General features: G+C 40.6%; 1 protein-coding gene across 5 annotated transcripts in view; it reads left to right on the top strand.

Annotated features, from left to right (window-relative positions):
* Positions 1–21,687, top strand: part of Pid1 (phosphotyrosine interaction domain containing 1) — a 226,864-nt gene that overhangs the window by 97,940 nt on the left and 107,237 nt on the right. For all 5 annotated transcript variants that reach the window (XM_046439906.2, XM_046439905.2, XM_046439908.2 and 2 more), the window contains one exon: positions 8,583–8,729. In XM_046439906.2, coding sequence (XP_046295862.1) covers positions 8,583–8,729 — 147 coding nt within the window. The remainder of the gene's footprint in view (positions 1–8,582; positions 8,730–21,687) is intronic.

Raw genomic sequence — 21,687 nt, 5'->3', positions numbered from 1 at the left:
AACTCTAATCTCTAGTCCTTCCCAGAGGTTCTTTTTCAGCCTTGGTTGGTTTCCTTTCATTCATATGCTGATCAGTACTCAGATGAATATTTAAGAGGACCCTCTGGAGGTTCACAGAATCCTCTCTCTGTGCAGTGCCCCTCTTTGTCTTCCTGCTTTCATCTCTGTCCTCTTAGCTCAGGAGTCTGCTGGGCCCTGCCTTTGTGTCTCCTCCCTGCACAGTGGCCTTCAGACTCTTTCAAGGCAGTGAGCTGGGCAGTTGAATGGCTTACATCATTTGTTTTATGTCTCTCATGGACTGCTGGCCTTGTTGCCTGACACCCAGGGCCTCACAAACTGTCATTGCCTAAGTTTTCTCAAGTTTTATTGTTTTCAGTGAGGGTCACTCTGGTTTCTATTAATACATGTTCCTTAAAAGCAGAAGAAAAACCTACTGATCTTTAGCAGTTAAATTATATTCAGTGCCACAAGATATACCACCAGGGGCAAGTAGGAATCAGTGATTAGAGAAGTGGAAATTCTTCAGTGTTTCTTCCAGTCCCATAGTCATTGAGTGAGGGACAGACGTGTTCGCCTATTGATGTTATTGCTCTTGTCTATCATTCCCTTACTTACACTCTCTGGGTTGAATTTTTATAATTTAAATATTAGCATGATTTAATTCAGCCGAACTTAATTTTTCTGCCTCTTGAGTGGGTAAAGTTTTTGTTCTGTGCTTGTAGCATTTGTTGTTTTACATCAGGAATTGCGAATTTGCATGCCTATGAGGGTCAACCAAATAATCAATAGTAGTAAATTTGGAAAGATATGATATGACTACTAAAAAAAGCCACTGGCAGTTATTATAGAAGAGAAAACTTGCTTTTTGGGCAGAAGGAGACTATGATCTATGGCTGAAGAAACCCCAGGTCAGTAGGGACAATTTAAACAATCAGCAGGAGATGATTATTGCCTTGAGAAATGCAGGTTAATTTTGCACTTCTGATTTTTCAAGATAAGTGGAAATGCATATTTTTAATAATATATATATATATCGAAGTTTTTAATACTACCTACATTTTAATCATAAAGCAATCTGTGAATCAAATAAAACATACCTATAATCCAGATATACCTTCGAACTGATAGCTTGCAACCCATATTTAACAATAGGTCATTTAACTGTTCCCAATTAGAAAAGTAGAAAAATACTATTTATGAATAGAAAAATAGTTAGAAGATAACAGAAACTACTTAAGCTAGAGAAGCTGCATATTTATTTACTTTTGTTTTTAATCTGAAACATACATACATAGACACACACAGACATAGTAGTACACATTCACACATAGTAGTCTCCCCTTATTGTGGTTTCACTCTCTGCAGTGTCAGTTACCCACAGGCAACAACATTCCAAAAGTATTAAGTGGAAAATTTAAGAAATCAACAATTAATGTCTTAAATTATACTTCATTCTGAGTAGCATGATGAACTTTGGTGCTGTCCTATTCTGTCCCACCAGGAAATGAATAATTCATCTTCCTGTGTATCCAGGCTGCATTTGCTACCTGCTCATTATTTACTTAGAAGTCATTACAATTATCAACTGGACTGTTGCAGTATAACAGTGGCCTTGTTTTATAAGCAATGGTCCCAAAGTGCAAGAGTAGTGATGCTAACCCAGGCACGGTGGTGCATGCTTTTCATCCCAGCTACATGAGAGACTGAGGCAGGAGGATCTCAAGTTTGAAGCCAACCTTGGCAGTTTAGTGAACCCCCATCTCAACATAGAAAAATAATTTTTAAAAAGAGGGGGTTGGAGATGGAGGTGTAGCTCAGTAGTAGAGGACCCCTGGGTTCAATCCACAGAACTGCAAAAAGGAAGGAAGGAAGGAAGGAAGGAAGGAAGGAAGGAAGGAAGGAAGGAAGGAAGGAAGGAAGGAAGGAGGGAGGGAGGGAGGGAGGGAGGGAGGGAGGGAGGGAGGGAGGGAGGGAGGGAGGGAGGGAGGGAAGTGATGTCAGCAACTCAGAAATTCTGAAGCAACACCATAAAATGCTTCCTGTAAGTGAAAAGGTGAAAAGCACAATAAAATATTTTGAGAGAGAGACAACATTCATATAACATTTATTACAGTGTATTGTTGTACCTGTCCTGCTTTGTTGCTAGTTTTTGTTTTGTTTGTTTCGTGGTGCTAGGGATGGAACCCAGGAGTACTCTACCACTGAGCTGTTCCCCCAGCACTTTTCAGCTTTTTATTTTGAGACAGGGGCTTGCTAAATTCCTAAGGTTGGCCTTGAACTTGTGATCTTCCTGCCTCAGCCTCCTTAGTCATTGGGGTTACAGGTGTGCACCGCCATGACTGGCTCTTATTATTAGTTATTATTGTTAATCTCTTCCTCTTCCTAATCTATCAATTAAACTTTATCATAGGCATATATATACAGAAAAAGCTCAGTATATTCAGGGTTCAGTACTATCTGCAGTTTCAAGCATCCACAAGGTTACTTGGAATATATCCTATGTGAACAAGAGAGAGGTTATGTATATACAACTATAATTAAATGTGTGTTGGTGAAAAAATATGTATATGCTTATTTATTTATGCTTATTTAAATATATATGCTTGTAAGTATATATACATATGGCTATTATATGTGCTTATTTATTTAAAATACATATGCTAATTTACATTTTGATAGACATATACTTAACATACATGCACACCCCTGAGTGAATGAGCCCTCCACATGCCCTAAGGTTTTCCCGTGTTTCTTGGACTGGCATGAAGATATTTTTGTGCCTCTCCCATGTGATCTCTTGAGAGAATCTGTGATGTTGAAAAAGAAAAAAGCCTCCATAATAAAAACTGCATGAAAAAAAATTTTTGGTATGTGAATGTTAAATATTTTCACTTAGTTTATCCACAGCTATCTTTTTAATAGATATAGACAATCTATAGTCATATAGAGTTTATATGTAGATAATGTCAATTATCTTGAAAATTTTTTGAATAAGCCAGTTAACTAGAATGCTTTGCAGCAAGACGGTAAATGGCAAATTCATGTAGGTCTTTTTTCTCTGTAACTACTAGGTTGATAAACTACATTAAAAATTAATTCTTGAAATCAAGTGGTTCAGTTTTGTGTATGTGTCCTAGATTTTGGGAAATCATCCAACCCTGTTTACTTTTAAAAAGGATAAAAACAAATACACAAACAAAACCCTTTGCATTAAAAATGTTCAAATAAAAGCTGAATTTAATAGCCAAATGTTCTTTTATTCACTCAAAATGAGTTTGTTATATGCAAACTGGTTTCTGTTTAACAATTTTTCCTTTTATGCTATTTTCTGAAAACACAAGAACAACCACTTAAAAGTAAAAATCTAAGAATTTAAGTGTTAAAATATAAGCTAAATATCTTCTTAAAGGTCTCTTCCAAAAGAGTATCACCATTGTTCCTTTTCTCATATTTGGGGCCTGAACATACCTTCTACAAAATAATTGGTATAAAATGTAAGAAAAGCACAAGTGAGATTCATTAATTCTTGCATACCCCCTAAGTAATAAAATCAAATGTAGTAATAAGTGGAATGTCAAAGCCCTACTGACTTTTGTGCACTTGTACAAATTAACATTTTTCGGGGGTGCTGAAGTTTTTCATTAATGTGATTCACCCACTTGTTCCTTGTGGTTCTCTTCCGAAGAGCATTTGCAATATTTTTTGGAGCTTGATGAGGGCATTACTGAATCAGTAATTTGCAAGTTACAACTGACCATTATAGTCAGCCTTCAAGATGCAATGATGGGCAAAAGATTAAAATTTTAATGCTTTCTGTCTAATTTGAGTGAGGATAATGTTCCAGTTATTTTATAAAAAGGGAAGCAGGATTTGACTTCCAAAGATGCTTTATATTTTGGATACGGAATCAATACAAAGGTGAGATACACCCAATTTGAATTGGTAAAATATGTAAATCTCCGCCTGCTAAACTGTCAGAGATTAATGTCTGAATAGCAGTAGGAAGCAGAGCCAACTGTAAAATTATACAGGGCATGGCGATTACCCCATCGCATAATGGGGTTTGATTTAGAGGCTCTATTTTGGGTTCACACATAAAGCACCAAATGCAGAAAGCTGAGCTTTGTTTAATTTGTCCAGGGCAGCGCTCTAATTTTCTACAACATTATTCACTTCCCTTTAAGAATGAATAACACATTTTCTTTATGGAATTCTGTGCGTCTTTGATTTGGGAGCAGTGGCTTTCCTTAAGCTCCCCTACTCCATTCCTCTTTTGTTGCTCTTGTATAATGCAACTGAATTGGGTTCCTTTAAGTTGCCTTATTTTGATTGTACTGTTTCTGTAAAGAACAAGCCATATCATTTTGGACATGGGATAGTGTAGTATTGTAGAGTTGACAGATTGGAGAAAATCGAGGCCCAGGAAACACGAGGCCCTGTGGCTCTGGCAGAGCTGGGTTTCACTTCTGGGTCTTTGTAACCCAAGTTAGAGCACTTGCCACCTAAATTAGGGGTCACTGCAGGTACATTGTGTGGCCTTCTCTGAAGACTTGAAACTCATCTCCCCTAGGCAGCAGCTCTGAGGGCTTTATCTTAGACATGAATAACCTGAGGATTATGCTACCTAATTGAGATTATTACTGGGTACTTTATCTTTAAGGCTTTACTTGTTCAAATAAGTACAAGATTCACTTATTTTTTTAAAAAAGATAAGGTTAACTCACATTTCTACAGTTTAAAGTCGCTGAAGTCCTCTTACAATTTTTTGATAGTGACTACATTTTATTTTCACAGGTTATTTTTCATTGCAAGTAGTTTATATTGATAGACTCTTAGTTGAAAGGATCATATGGCTAACTCCAGCTTGCATAAGCAAAAGGGAACATACTGGTTCACATTCTAAGTGTGCCCATGGATGGATCCAACTCAGACACAGCTGGATCCAGGGGCTCAATGGTGTCTGGCTGGGTTTCTCTGTTTCTCAGCTTCCCCTTTGGTGGTCTCAGTCTCAGACTGAATTTGAAGAGTAGGAAAGTCAGCAGCTCAGGACTCACACCCCTCAGTGTATACGTTGATCTCCCAGGAGGACAGAGGTAGTTGGCCAATCTTGAGTTGCCTCTGAACCAGTGCCTTTGGGCAGGGACAGGAGGCACTCAGTTGGTCAGCCTGTGTCACATATTCTTTGGGTCATAATACCAGGGGCAGGGAACCTCATTCCACAATGCAGCATAGAATGGCAGAGAAGTTTCCCACAGGAAGGGATCAGGAGAATGTTCTTGTCAGAAATACTTCCAACTCTTGTCCTTGTACTACCAAACACTTATGATAGCAAACTGGTTACATCCAATGTTAATTTGCTATAAAAGATGTCTTATTACAGCCATGGCAACTCATCATGTAATCTACATTTTATTTCATCTGTTACCTTTCCATTTTCATAGGGGGCAAAAAGGATAAAAGCATTAAAGTGAAAAAAACTTAAAGAAATCATTTCCTGTATTTTACTTTTATGTATTATCTTAGCCTCTCTTATTAGCTGTCCTAAAGAACTCTCCCAGACACGTGGCTCCCCCTCACCATCAGGAGGAACCCTTCCATGCAGAGACTAACATTTGATTTCTGCTCTAGCTGTGCCTGCAACCATACCTGGGTCCACGTAGTTGTTTGGGAAAGGTGGGTGGATGCACAGGTGAGCAATGGCTGGGGAAGCTGGGCTCTGAACAGCTAGGCAGGTGACGTTGCGTAACATGTCACGCAGAGGTGGAATTTGAACTTCTTTATTTTCTTCTCCACAATTAAGGCTTTTTTTTTCTTTCTTTTAACTATTTATTTCTTTTAGTTGGCTCCTGTCAAGTAATCAAGGGGGCAGGATGTGTGCTAGCCCACACTTCCAGTCTCTGTGTGCTTGGGGCTGAGTAAGTGGCTGTGGAATTTGGTCCAATAATTGGACAATGATGATAGGAGACAATCTCAGAACTTATGGGCAGTGTGGGCATCCACCCTCTTGAGAAGGGTGCTGTTTTCAGAGTCCTTTTCAGGAATTTACTTCCTAGCAGAAGTCTGACCTAGATGACCCGTGGTTTCACATTCCTCTTGTTGACTCAGGACCATGTCCCTACTTGTCTTTCCAACCGCTCCCTCCTTACTCTTACTCACCCACTGGCCCTAGTTGCTCTCTCACAGAGGCCGATCACCTTCAGCTCTCACTCTCAGTGATCCACATGGGTCCTCCCAAGCATGCACACCACTTTGCACTCCAAACTCACATCCTCCATCGGAAAGAAATTCAATTAACAGCAAAGCAGAAGCTTCCAGATGCATAAGATGACTTGCCCTTCCTCCATCGCCTCCTTCTTTCCTGCCTGCCCCCACCCTGGCTCCCAGTGCCTTATTAACAAACCAATTCTCTGGGGAATGTAAGAGCAAGTTGCTTTCCCATTTGAAAAGTATCAGAGCTGGCAACTTTGTTTCCTAAAAGGTAGTTATGTCCATCAAAGTTCAACCAGAGAGAAACAGAACTACATGAAGATTTACAGCAAGCTGGCTACAGAGGTGCATGCCTGTCATCCCAGTGGCTCAGGAGGCTGAGGCAGGAGGATCATGAGTTCAAAAACAGCCTCAACAAAAGCAAGGTGCTAAGCAACTCAGTGAGACCCTGTCTCTAGAGAAAACACAAAATAGGGCTGGGGATGTGGCTGAGTGGTCGAGAGCCCCTGAGTTCAATACCTAGTACACTGCTCCCTACCACAAAAAAGATGTATATAAAGAGATTTTTTTTTTTTTTTTAGGAACTGGCCTATGTGATTGTGGGAGCTTATTAGGTAAATTTGAAAACAAAATTGAAGGCAGAGTATCTCAAAATTAAAAAAAAAAAATTAAAAAAGGACTGGGGATGTGGTTCCTGGGTTGAATTGCCACATACATAAAAACAAAATCAGTGTCTTCTATTTGAAACAAAGAAAGAAACAAAAACCTTCTATGAAATGGTCTAAAACATAAAGCCTTTCCTTTTTCCATGAATCTCTTTCTGGAAAAGTCACAGCATTGTTTTCAGTGCAAGTGGCGGCCTGACTCAAGAAAGCAATGTGGGCGGGGAAGGATAGGAAGGATTCCTTCCTCATCTTGCTTCTTAGTACACAATTGACTTCTTCCTGCATTTGGAGAAAGTTCTGGTCACCCAGTGTGGCATCTAGGGGCTCTGGGTGCCCCTCCTTTCTCAGTCACAGGCTTCTCATGCTGACCTTGCATTCATCTTGACTCTTACTGGCTTCCTACCTGCCATGGGTCTATCGGTATTCTATCACTGATTCAAACGGGTGGCAAGAATGGGAAGGTGCAAACGGTGAATATCTCCTTGACTCATAGATGTGTTCCATTGTCCATTAGACCTCACTTGCAACACACAAGTTCAGTGATGAAATTATTCAGAAATTTCAGAAAGTGACATTAAGCCAAAAGCATTAAACTAAGACTGGAGCCCTTCTGAGTGTGAGGCTGTCCTAGAATGGGACTCTGTGAGTGCAAAGGGTGTGTTAAGCCAAGTGTGTGCACACGCATGCATATCTGTTTGTGTGTGTTTGTGAGAATGCACATGTGCTCTTTCAGATAATGTTGACAAGAGGTGACATTTGATCAGGGAGCAAGGAAAATAAGGTTTGCAAATACCTAGGGGCAGGAGCAGCATGTTCAGAGACCCCCAAGGTTAATTCTTGGAAGAATGAGGAAGTCACAGTGGCTGGATCCACAAATGAGAGTGGAAGGGATGGGAGATGAATATAGAGGGACAGTGGGTTTCTGCATTACTGATGGCCTCAAAGGCCAAGAACTTAGGAGTTTTCCATGAAGATATGGGAAGACTTGGGAGAGTGCGAGCAGAGATGTGGCATTCAATGTTTGTGGTTGAGTAGGATATTCTCTGGATGGCAGTGGTCACCAAAGGGACAAAGTTAGAAGTGATGGGACCAGTGTGAATGCTATAATAATAAACCAAGCAATGATGCAGTCTTGGACAGGGTAGTATAGACATGAGTAACTCAGTGTAGCTGGATTCAGGGCATACTTCAAAACAGTGCCACCAAAAGATACTTACCTAAGATCATGGCCCCAAGACATCAGATTATTTAATCTAATGAGAAGTAATGAATTCCTGAAGTTCTACAGCCAGTGCATGCAAGAGCTGGGGACAGCAGAGAGCTGCTTCACCTGTTCTTCTCCTCCTGTGATCCCTGTGGACTTTCCCAAACAGCTCTGCACCATCCCCTTCTGATCATCTTCACGGGTGTGGCTGAATCTACCTGAATTACCTCTTTAGGAATTCATCCATACGACACCTTCGAAAATCTCCTCTGGACCATAAGGTCCTTGGTGCAGATGGTCTCTGCTTAGGGATGGCTCTCTCCCAGTTTTACTTTAGTAGCAACCTGACTGGATTTTGCCCTCTCCATTTAGTTAATATTTCTTGGCCTTGCTCACTAAAACAGAGATAATAGGACAAAGATTTTGCTACTAAGTTTGACATACAGTTGCTCCACATGCAAGTCCAAGCTGCTTACGTGTATGTGGCTTATTTTCCTGTCTTTCAGCACTTTCAGACCATGCTGAAGTCTAAATTGAATGTCCTCACACTGAAAAAGGAACCTCTCCCAGCTGTCATCTTCCATGAGCCGGAGGCCATCGAGCTGTGCACCACCACACCCCTGATGAAGGCCAGGACTCACAGTGGCTGCAAGGTATGGGCATGTGGCCAACAGGGCTTCTCTTGGTGGGACAGGCTCAAGCACGTGTGGCTTTGAGTCTCTTGTCTCACAAGGTAGCCATTTTTAAGAATGCAAATATTAAACAACTAGCAAGACAAGCTCATTGAGTGATGGTAGTATGAATTCATATCCTGCTTTGTTTTTCTTAATAATGTAAATGCTCTTTATTGTTTTGGTCATTTTGGGGGCACACATGAAAAACAGGTCTTGGTGTTTGTGAATACAATGATTTTCTTGCTGTACTTTCTCTAGCTGTATGGAACTTAGGGCTTTGCAAGGGAAATTTAATCTTTAAGGGTAATTCCTCCCTTTGTATTTGCAAACTGAATAAAGCATATCATAAAGAATGAAAACACCAAAACCCCAAAATCAAAAAAAAAAAAAAAAAGTTTCCCCACATTTGTACTCTCAGAGTCCTTTGGTGTAATTTTGCATTTTTGCTTTGCTTCAGCTCTCAAAATCTGTACAAATATTCATGCCTCAATATTCATACAAAAGTATTTTTCATTTACGGAAACTATAATGCTGACATGGAAACAAAACTGGAATATGAAATGTATAATTCTGGTGGGCTTTTGGATTCTTCCTCATAAGTTTTTCTTTCTTGTTTGTGATGGTGAATAGCAATTGGTTTAGAGATAACAAAGAAAATATGTTTTATGCATATTCTTTCATCAGAAATTTGTTCTGAATGATGAAAATATAATAGGGGGCAAGGAGAATACATGATTGCACATGGATTTCTTTTCAGCTTTGCAGATACACTCCTTTCCTTATTCTTATTGTTGGGGAAGCAGGTCTGGAATAGTGGGGATCAGTTGGAGCCCCTCCCTCTTGGGTGATGATGGAGGGCCTGAAGCCTCTCACACATCCATCTGCCTCAGACTTGCTAGGCATCTGCTTTCTGCTAGGCACTGTGGCACACTGTGAGCAAGACCCACAGCAATTTTATGAAGTTTACCTGATAATTGTAAAATGGGAGGAGAGCCAGCGTGAAGAACTTGTGGAAATAGAATAGGGGATGCTCATTTTCTCAGGCAGAAATGGTCTTGGAATGGAGAGGAATGGGCCAGGGTACCTGGGAAGTTGAGAAAAGTGGTGGGTGGGTGGGGTTGGGAAGCCTTGTGGTCAAGGACTTTGCTCTATCTATAGTGAGGAGTCAGGCAAGTGACATCTGACTCCATTTCAAGAAGCTATTTTAATAGTATCCCTGATAAGGTTAAGCTAATAACTCAGGTGCCCAGAGCAGCTGCCAGTGGGTCAGTTTTAAAAGAGGAGAGTGAGTCCACAGAACTGGCCTTAGGTCCTTTGTTTAATGCTTTCAGTGAATTGATGACTTAAAGGTATAAGGAAAAAGTGCTTTCCTTTGGAAAGTGGTACAAGATCAGATTTGCTGTAGATCCTTTAGAAGACTGACCCATGTCATTTTGAATCCTGTTCCTATTAGGGAAATGGAGCCTCAAAGTAAGAACTCAGCAGGGACAAATACAAGGAAGGGAGGTTAATTGGATGAAGCCTACCAAGTGTGTTTTAAAAATTTAAAAAAAAATAGTTAACAGAATAAAAAGACCTAAAATCTAATCCACATAGGAAATTATGAATATGTGTTCACATGAAGACAGATTTGCTAGGAGCACAAAATCAGTGCTTTAGAGTTTAGGATTCAAGAGCTATTTTTTTTTTCTGTGTACTGCCTTAGGTTGTGCTCATTTATATTATGTCTAAAAGGACATTGAAACAAGAGAAGGAATTCAGGATAGCATGCCAAAGAGGGCAGGGGTTGCGCTGGAGTCAGTCTGTGTGGCCACAAGGCAAGGGAATTGGGCACTGATTGCAGCTGGACACAGGGAAGGACTTCAGCGTTCAAGGTGAAAAACACATTTCACCAGGCTGTAAAAAATTTATGAACTCTCCATCCCTAGAAATCATCAAGAGGAGGTGCCTGCAGGCATGGATAATCATAATGCCAGAGTTGGGGATCCACGCCAGTGCCTCTCAAGGTCCAATCCAGCATGATCATTCTATCCGAAGGAAGAAAATCTGCAAAATGTGCAATTCTCCAAATTGGATACAATCAACTTTAGACCTTCAGATTTTAACTGTAAAAATGGACAGGAGTTGCATGCATCCTTTCATTTTTAAGGACACGATCACATTTGTGTTGATCTTTTGTTAGGAAAAAAAAGAAAAGAAAGATCTTCAAACCAATCCATTTTTATTTAAAATCCTTAGACCTCTCCCGATTTTTCCCAGTCATCTTTAAGAACAAAGTCCAGTGTTTCCTCTCTGATTATTGCAAGTAAGTAACTTAGCTCACAAGATGCCAGCTGCAAAGGGACACTCTCTCAGGCTCAGGCGTCCCAGGAATAATGAGCACAATGTAGCCCCGGCCCAGCTGCAGGCCAGCCTTTGGGACCCTCCATCTTTAGACAGAACTTGTTCTTTTTTCCTAAAAGCTCTCAAGTTGTGCTTGTATAACTTTGGGTTTGGGGAGGGAAAGAGGCAGGAAGAAGCAAAGGAAAGTGGAGTTGAATGTGGGTTAGGGTTCGCACCACTGAGACCCTCACTCATCTCGGATTTCCCATTTCCCTCTGATCTGTATTCTCGGTGGGTTCTGGCAGGATCGCCTTGCCAGGCTATTCATGTTTCGGGCAGCTGGGTCTTTGTGTGTTCTCCTCTATTGCTGCCACATTTTTTCCCCTGAAGTGGAGTTACTTAACCATACTACCACTGCATCCCATTAGGACTCTTGCTGGAATGGTTTTGAGAATCAAAAGCTGTGTCAGATTTCACACTAGCAATGATGGCTTGTCACTCTTCTCTCCTGCCTAGCATGGTGGAATCCTAGGTGGCTTCACCTCATTAGCGAACACTTACTAATTAGTACTTGTTGTCAACCTACTGTGCGTGGAAGGAAGAGTAGAGAAGGAAACCAGAGTAGTTTTTGTGGATGATCAATGCACAGCCAAATAGAAGGAATGAGGTGAGTGCCCAGATAAACAAATCACAAGTGTTTTGGAAACTTGTGTGTGTATCAGAATCCCCTGGAAGGCAAATTCCTGGTCCTTCTTCCCACAGCCCTTGATTCAAGCACTCAGCTTCGTGGTGGAGAGCAGGAGTCTGCAGTTTAAAATATACATGTAATTTACATGAAAGTGGGCTGTGCTTGGCTCTTGAGGACTTGAACCACAGACTGGTATGTGATGGGAGTAATAGAAATGACTTAAAAGGACACATGTGCTGGGAGGTGGGGGATGGGGTGGAAAATGGTATCTAAGAACCGAAAATGGTATCTGAGGGCACTTGCATGGTCGCAATGCATTTGCCACAGCAGATCAGGAGACTGCAAGGGGCTCTGCAGGTATTGACACAGATGTGTGCGTCGTGTCACTTTTTTCTCCAGGGAGCATTGTTCTGGTTTACATTGACTCATCTCTGGGTCTGCTCCCCATAGTTGTCAAAGCCTTTGAGAAATAAAGATGAATAAATCATAAATAAAATAGTAATGATGATGATAAGTGGTCCCACTAATAATGCAGAAACAGTGGTAGCAAACAGCTGTTTGTTAATACAGGAAGCACTTTTAAAGCACTTTTCATGGTACGGATTATTTCATCCTCATGACAACCCAGTGGTTTAAGAGCCACATGCAGCCACATTTCACACATCATTTTCTTGAGGCTCAGAGCAGTCTAGTACCTGTTTCAGGGTATTCAGGGAGGAATTAGCAGAGTTCAGTTGGACCCTCAGCAGTCTGACCCCACAGCTCATGCTTGCCCCCACTGGATTCCACTGCCTTTCCAGGACCACCCAGGGGCATCATTTGACCAACTGCATCAGGAAATTTTGAACAAGCCATTTCTGTTCTGCAGACTGCAGTTTCTGTACCCCTTAATAGGCTGGAATCAGTATATCCACCTATATTTTTAAATAAATTATTATTATTTTAATGATACAAATTTAAGAGTTACAGTGTTATAATTTGATATACGTACACATTGCATGATGATTAAATCAAGGTAGTAAATGTTTTCATCTCCTTAAACATTTAAAAATTTTACTAACATGTAGTAATTGTACATGCTTATGGACTAGAGTGTGATGTTTTAATACTTGTCTAGAATGTGTACTGATCAGATTGAATTAATTAATGTTTCTATCACCTTTTCATCAGTCTGTGTTTAGAGCCTTTGAGCATCTCTTTAATATTTATTTATAAAATGTTTAACAGGTTATTATGAACTATGGTCACCCCACTGTCTGTAGAACAATAGAGCTTATTACCTCTAAGTATGTTTGGGTAACTGTTATTCAGGCACCTACCATTCATCCCCTCTTGCCCACAACCTTCCCAGCCTCTTGCAATCACCATTATATAGCCTGGTTGATTTTTTTTTTTAAACATTCACATATGATAGAGAACATTGTCTTTCTGCATTTGGCTTATTTCACTCAACATAATATCTTCCAGTTCCATCCATTTTGCTGTAGGGATAGGATGCCATTGTTTTTATGACTAAATAATATTCCACTATGTATATATGCAAGATTTTCTTTATCCATCCATCGATGGGTATCTAGATTGCTCCCATGTCTTAGCTATTGTGAAAAGTGCAACAGTAAATATGGCGTGTAGATACCTGTTTGATATGCTGAGATCGCTTCCTTTGGATACATACCCAGAGGTGGGAAAGCTCGATCATATATTAGATCTGTTTTTACTTTCTTGAGGATCCTCTCCACCTCTCCATAGTCACTGTACTAATTTATGTTTCAACCAACAGTGTATGAGAGTTCCCTTTTCTCTCCATCCCCACCAGTGTCTGTTATTTTATGTCTTTTTGGTAATATTCATTCTAACTGGGGTGAGATGACTATTTTTTGTGGTTTTGAATTACATTTCCTTGACAGCTAATGAAGTTGAACATTTTTTTTTAATAAACATATTGATCACTTGAATTTCTTTTTTGGGGAAGCGTCTATTCATATCATTGATCTCTCTTTAAATTGGATTATTTGGGTTTTTTTTATTATTGAATTTATAAAGTTCCTGATACATTCTGGAATGAATCCTTTGTCAGATGAATAGTTTGCAATTTTTTTTCTATTCTATAGGTTATATCTTTGCTCTGTTGATTGTTTCCCTTGCTGTGCAGAATAAGATCCCCAAAACATAGGAAACAAAAGCAAAAACAGACAGATGGGATTATCTCATTCAAGGGTCCAAGGCTCAAGGATTTACCATGTTCAATTGGAGTAGAATTTTATCTTTAATTACAAAAAAGAGAAAGCTTGAGGATAATGGACTAAATTTGTCATATAATTTTATTTGAGAACTCAGGCTTTCAAATATAGTTTTCTAAAACAAAGGACAGTGTACGATGAAAATTCATATAGCTGATTATAAAATACATATCTTACTAGCCATCAGGGAAGTGTGCATACACATGCATTCATGATGCACACACAGATGACAAACAGCCGGTCCAGTGAGTTCCTGGGTGGCCATGTGGGTGCTATGCAAAACCCATTTATACAGAGGCTGTCTCCAGTTACCTGTTGCATATGTTTTAAAGTAAAGAATCAGCAGTGTTCTAACGAATTGGCATAGACTTGGGGGTTTAGCACATCCGATAGCATGTCTTTTATTTAAAGCCCTTTATAAAGTTTGTGCTTGGTGATTATTTCCGAGTGTAAGGATTTCCATACTTTGAAAAGGGGCCGTGACCTGAGGGGAGTACTGGGGGAAGACGTGCAGGACAAGGCATGGGAAGGAAGAGGTGGATCACGAGCTGTTACTAATGTAGGTCTCTTTTAGGCCCTGAGTCTGTCTGCTTTGACTCGAGGTTTGCTGCTTGTCCTTCCCCTACACCTCTCAGTGTCACCCTGTGGGGCCAGGGTTCCGAGGTAGATCTTCAGAGAGGGTCTCCAGGGGCTGTGCCTCTCTTGAGCACCACAGCAGCTTTGAGCATGGTGGTGAGCATGGGATATTTTCTTTCCACTGCCCTCCCTCCTCACTGCTCATGGGAAAGTTGTCCTTGTCTTCAGTCTGCAGCTTGGTAAGTGTCCAGCCACCCCTGTCCCTTCGTGCCACCAGGGGTCCCCAGCTCCTCACCTAGGCCTGCTCCAGCAGATGGGCCTGGCATTGCCCATCTCACCTCCTGAGGAGGGCACTCGGCCTGCCGTGGCGCGAAGCCCACCTGAGGATGTCACTGCCCTTTTCTCAATTGGAGGGTGGAAACTACCAACGAGCTAGTTTCCGAGACAGTGTTAAAGAGCCGGAAGCCATAATGATTTGTATATTACTCTTTTTGAGATTCTTTGCATTCTAGAGTGGCAGTGGTAGTGCCTTAGCTCTCAGGAAGGATGTGGGTGATTTATAGTTTCATTGGACAGAGACGAGACATTTCAGAGCTGAAGGCTTTGCAGGTAATCCCCAAATCCTACCACGCAGTGCTTGTGTAAAATGGCCAGTCATAGAAGTGAATCTCAGCGATCCAACTTACCTATGGTAAAGGAACCTGATTGGAAATTTACATCACATGTACCTGTGTTTTCTGCACTTAAATATTTTGTGTTTATTGGATCAATTATTTGTTTAATTAGAAACATGGTCATGTTTTCTCATTTTAGACAAAGGCCCCTTTTTTTATCCACTAGCACAAATGAAACTTTAATTTAACTATGTCAGCCTTATCAAGGGCATTTTTGCAGCCTTCTCTTCATGTAGTTCATTTTGGACATCATACACATGTGGTTATGCCAGTTAGACTTTCTCTTTGAAAAAAAAAAAAAGCTTCTGATTTCAATATTGAGACAGGATGCAAACCCAATTAAGAATAGCGATCAAGGGAGACTTAGGCCCATGTCCTTATTGGTCATACTCTTCTAAGTCCAGAGTGGATGATATCTAATTTATTTTCTCTTCATTTGTTCTCAGGCTTTCCTGTAAACAGATTAAAGCACATTTATTTCTGCTTGTCTCTTCCCATGTAGGAAGCTACATTGGAAGTGGAGCCAACCTCAGTTAAGGGATGAACTTTTATTTTTCTGTAAGTGTGATTCTTTGCAGGAGGCTCCCCTGCTTCTTCCCTCCTTCCCTTTGGTGTCCCTGTTTTTGATAGCCTTTTCACTACTGTGACCAAAAAGACAGGACAAAAACAATTTTAGAGGAGGAAAAGTGTATTTGGGGGCTCACGGTTTCAGAGGTCTCAGTCCATAGGCAGTCAGCTCCATTCCTCAGGGCTCAAGGTGAGACTGAACATCATTGCAGAAGAGTGTGGTGGAGGGAGGCAGCTCCCATGATGATCTGGAAGCAGAGAGAGATCTCCCCTCACCAGATACAAATATATACCCGAAAGGCGCACCCCCAGTGACCCACCTCCTCCAGCCTCACCCTACCTGCCTTCAGTCACTACCCAGTTAATCCCATCAGGGGATTGATTTGCTGATTGGGCTAAGGCCCTCATAACCCAATCACTTGCCTCTAAACCTTCTTGCGTTATCCCACACATGAGCTTTTGAGGCACCTCTTGCTTCCAAGCCATAACAGTCTTTCTCTCCTTCTTTCTTAATTTTCTTCCTTCACTTCTTTCTCCACTCACAAGAATATATTGCATACTCTATGAAAGGTCTAGGCATTAATGGGCAAACAAGATCAGAAATAGTTTTGGATGCTTTGAGTTGAAATAACAGAAATCCTATTGTGCATTGGCTTAAGTCACTGAAATATACTTTCTCTCCAATCTGTAAATTCTAGCAGGGGGGGATGACTTTAGATAAACTCCAAGGGTTCATCTGGGGGTTGTACTCTATGGAATTAAATTCCCTTTGTTCTCATATTCAACTTTGTTCTTTGAATATTTGCTCTCTTGTTAACAAAAATCGGCTGTTGCCGGCCACCTGCACCCGTGGGAGCTTTTCTCCCAGCATTCCAAGCTCTTGTCTTGAGATGCACTGTGATTGGATGGGATGTGTCACCTGTTCACCTCAAAAGCAGTGCTTGTGTTTGGAGAATGGAATAGGCGGGTTGCCTTGGCTTAGTTGAAGTGTTCTACTTCGGGAGCTGGGAGGGCAGCCAGGTTCCCTGGGAAAAGAAATCAGGTATGTGTTGGAAAGAGGCAAATGCGTGCTATGGAGGCAGCAAAATAGTGTCCCTGCAAAAAAGACGGATTCCTGACTTTGAGCAAGAGCAGTAAACACTGAAGTGAAGAATGGTAGCAGAAGGAAGTGTGGAGCCTTTGGGGGGCAAATTGAGGGGGCCTCTTCCTCCCGTTACAGTCTGACGGTCTGAGGATTGCTGAGGGAGGGTTTTATTTTGCATATAGGAGCTTCCTAAGTTTGATGAGCTTCAGCCCTCTTCCTGGGCCTTCCTGAAAGCTGTTTGGAGTGGCCTTCAGCTGCTAAGGAGTTGACCTTCTGCACTCAGGGGTTTTTGCCTACAGGTGGCAGAGAGGTTCTCATTCATTGGGGGAAATTCTGTACCCCACTTTTTGAGTTTTTCCACTCAGGTTCAGGAACAGAGAAAAGAGGCAGGGTTTCAGGAAAGACAGTGAGTTTGGGACTGCAAAGTGTGAGATGGCTCTGGAACCACCAGGGAATAATACCCACAGGTGCCTTGCCATTATCTCACACATGAGCATTTGCGTTTACAGATGTCTGGGCAGGTTAGGAGAAGAGGAAGGGCTGAGAGGCATGCCTGCACACAGCCCACAGACAAGCAGGCATCTACCTCTGACATGGAAGGACAAGGTAGAGAGAAGACAGCTAGAAAAGGCACATTTGAAACCAGAGGAAGCTACATCCCATCAGGCACCTCAGCTTTCTCAGTCGTGTCCCCTCTTTGTGTCCTCCTACTGTGCTCATTCTCCTGCTTGTCCCCTCCTAGTCTCAGAGGAGTCCAAGGGAGAGAACGGGTGTGACTTTAGGGAGAGCTGAGGCCCCAGTGTAGAGTTTTAGGATGAAACTTTGTGTATCTGTTCCAGACACTGACTACTTATGCTACCGCCATGGGACCTAGCGGAGGAGGGTAGTTTTATCTGTGGTTTTAGTATAAACTTCCTGGTCCTGATTTTTAACTTTGAATTCTATATTTTGGTCTTTGCATGGAGAGACCTGATAGCTTCATCAAAACTCATCTTTCATGAGCTTATGCTCATTAGGTGTTAAGCAAAATCTCTTCTTATTGAGAATTATCTTCATCTCAGCTGATCAATACGTTCAGAGTGAGGATCAGCATTCTGTCTCATCTCTCTAGTTTGCCACATGGCATTGACGCTCAGTTAATGTTTCTTGAGTTGCATGATAGATTTCTTTATAATAGGCCAGTAGAGCTATTGCCTCATTGAAGGATTCCCTGGGGATCCTTGAAACAGTCAAACATATTTCCAGGTGACCCCCACACTGTGAGGGGAGCATCTGAAAATGGCTGTTTAACTCTAGGGAGTCACTTTGGGTAATAAATCTTAGCCACTGTGCTAGGGTCAAAGACTATATATTCCTCAATCTCCAAATTCCTGATGTCACTGACTACCTTCTTCTCTTTCCTACCTTTGGAAACTCATGGGACATCAGCAAAGATTTATTAGTGAAAAGTGGGGAAATAATCTAAATATCTAAAAATGATATTACAAAAATTTTACTTAAGAATAGTGTGGAAAACAGAGTCATTAAAAAGTCTGGTTTAGAAACTATTGATATGAAAAGTGTTCATGATGTAGTAAGTGAACTAAAGCTGATTTAAAAAGATTATTAGAGGATCCTTTTTTTGTAAAATAATATAAAAATGAAATAAATATATGCAGACATTTGTAGTGGAAGACCAGAAACTAAAATACGAATAGAAGTAGTCGCTACGTATTTGATTTTCTTAATTCTTGCTAATTTTCATTTTCTAAATTTTCTACATTGAATAAATATTACTTTAAAAATGACTTTTAAAAAGTAATTATTAAAGAAAAGGATTCTTTGAGTGTGAAAAATTTGGAACATTATGTGTAAGAAGCTCCATTCTGAGGAACATTTCAGAAAACAACTCCAAGTCAATGGCTTACGCATTTGTTTCTTCCTGTGCCCAAATCAGAATTTCCACTGTTACAGAGAAAAGTAACCTTTTTCCATCTCATTTGTGACTGGTCTGGTGTCAGGCTTGCTGGTATGCTGAGCATCATGATTGCATACTTACTGAAATGCATTTCAAAGAGTGGGGCACTGGTTTTCTGAGGTCTGCTTTGTGGCAAAATTAATGGCTCAAAATAACACATACTTATTCTCTCAAAGATCTGGGAAATAGAAGTCCAAAACCAGTGGGTAGAAATCACAGTATCAGGAGGGCCATGCTCTCTCAGTGCTCTGGGGAAGAATCCATTCTTTGACTTTTTCAGCTTAGGGTGGCTGCAGGTGTCCTTGGCTTGTGGCCACATCACTCCAATCTTTGCCTCTGTGGTCACATTCCTTTCCTTCGGTGCCCTCTGCCTTTCCTCTTTTAAGAATGCTTGTGATTGGATTTAGTGCCCCCTGAATAATCTAGGATAGTACCCCATCTTAAGATCCTGAGTTTAGAATTACATTTTTAGGTTCCAGGGACTGGAAACTATTATCTTTGGGTGGTCATTATTCAGTCCACTGCAGGTGGGTTCCCTGTAATTGGAGAATTCTAGAAATGCAAGTAGTTTTACAGCCATAGAGGATTGGTTCCAAGATCCCTCAATGATGCCAAAATCTGAGGTGCTCATATCCCTCATGTAAAATGGCAAAATATGTGGATGTAACCTTTGCACATTCTCCTGTGTACTTCAGTCCTCTCTAGATTCCTTATAATACCTAATATAATACAAGCTACATGTAAGTAATTGTTATACTATATTGTTTAGTGAATAATTTGCCAACAACAAAAAAGTCTGTACATGCTCAGAACAGATAAGATTTAAAAGAAAGTATTTTCAACCTATTGTTGGTCATATTCATAGATGTGGAACTTATAGAAATGGAGGGTCAACATTTTAATGTGTATTGTACACAAAAACAAAAATAAATATATAATGTTATTACACACGTATGTATGAAATGATTATAGTCAATCAGCTGTTTAGGTGAATTTATCATTTTTTTAAGCCTAAGAATATTCTTGTACTGGAATTGAGAACACTATTAAAAAAAATTTAAAAATGAAGAAGATGGGTCTGTAGAAGGAGCAGTTTGATCCTATGCTGAGCTAGATTTCCTTTTTGTATTCGTTTCTTTATCAAATTTTCTGAATTTTACCTTAAAATTCACTTGGAATACAGTTTTCTTACACAAAGTCACCAGCACTTATAATCTTTATCCCAGTGAGTGTACTAAGCAGGGTTTGTAAAAGTTCACACTCCCACCACAGGGGATGTGAGCAAATGCTTTTTCCCTCCACTCCTTGGTAAAGTTTTAAGCATAATTTAGAAAATAATATGGAAAACATTATGCACACAGTGTGTGTGTCTGAGGAAACGACACTACCTTGTTATGCAGTTCTTTTCCCCTCAGGATTTCCTGTTTGGACAGTTGTACTTGAAACAATTTGTTGGTTCAGTTCTGAAAATTCAGTTTAATTATTATCTAAATTTAGGGTTTATTTATTTAGAAAATATGTTAATCATTCTGCATGTTTTCCTGGATTAATTTTGTGAATAAAATATAGTTCCTGTGTGGTAGACTTCATTTGTTAGGCAACTCTCAGAAGCCCCACACGGAAAACAAATTAAGATGGTATGAACTCATTAATAATGTGCTTTATGATTTCCAGCAGAGATTGTGCAACTTCTTAGAGACTCTTAGGAGGTTATGATAACCACAGAACTAAGGTCCAGTTTATTCAAACACAATGCCAAAATAGAAGAACTCAACTTTTAAGAGATGCTCTTGGATGTGTATATCTTCTTTTTGTCAATTCTTTTTTCCCAGCATCTACACTGAGGAAATCAAAGGACAGAGCCCCCATTTTCCTGCCACTTGAGGCTAGTGTAATTCACTCTTAAATGGAAAATGAGCATTAAATGAGGAATTAGAGGCTGTGGACTGTGGATTCAGCCTCAGGTCAACTTGGACTTGTTTTTGCAAGTGTTTTTTTTTTCCTCTTAATTTTCAAATGGTGTCAAAGTCATACGTGCAGAGACTTAAAAACATCAAATAATAACGGAAACCTAAACATAAAGTACTTTTAACTGTTTTCTTCATCCTTCCACACCCTTCAGTCTGCTTTAGCAGTTTCTTCTTAGGTTTGCCTTCACATTTCCATTGCCGGCTTAGCCTTGCACTATTGTAGATGATGACTTTTGGCCTCCCGTTATGGTAGATGGAGATTTGTTTCTAACAACCTTACCTACTTACTTTTCCGCGTCTGCTTTGTATAGTTACTTCTGGTTTCTTTTTGGGGGGCGGCTGCTGGGGGCTGAACTCCTTAGGGGCACTTGACAAGTGAGCCACACACCCTGGCCCTATTTTGCTTTTATGTAGAGACAGGGTCTCATTGAGTTGCTTTGTACCTCACTTTTGCTGAGGCTGGCTTTGAACTGGAGATCCTCCTGCCTCAGCCTCCTGAGCTGCTGGGATTACAGGACTGTGCCACCTTGCCTGGATCCTATAGTTACTTCTTAAAGGTTAAGTTCAGCCATCATCTGTGTGATACCTAAAGACCCCACAAATGCACCAGGATTTTATTTTCTTTCTTGATTGATCAAAAATAATCCACATTATTTTTGGAATTGGTAGAGCTTTACATGTCCTCCTTGTTCAGGAGGAGTGAGGGGACCTCTCTCTGCTGTGCTGTCCTGTGTTGGATACTCCTGTTTTCCACTCCCCTCTTGGTTTATCTTGTTGTGCTGGAGTGCCAGGAAGTAAACGTTGCTTGCTTTGTGTGTCTGAACATCTCTTTTCTCCATCCTCACCTTTTGGAAAGCTC

The sequence above is a fragment of the Marmota monax genome, unplaced genomic scaffold, assembly GCF_021218885.2.
Source record: "Marmota monax isolate L192 unplaced genomic scaffold, Marmota_monax_Labrador192_F-V1.1 WCK01_AAM20220418_F8-fsc00041, whole genome shotgun sequence".
NCBI classification, from domain to species: Eukaryota; Metazoa; Chordata; class Mammalia; order Rodentia; family Sciuridae; genus Marmota; species Marmota monax.
Note: the sequence above shows the minus strand (reverse complement) of the source record. Positions and strands in the feature narration are given on the sequence as shown.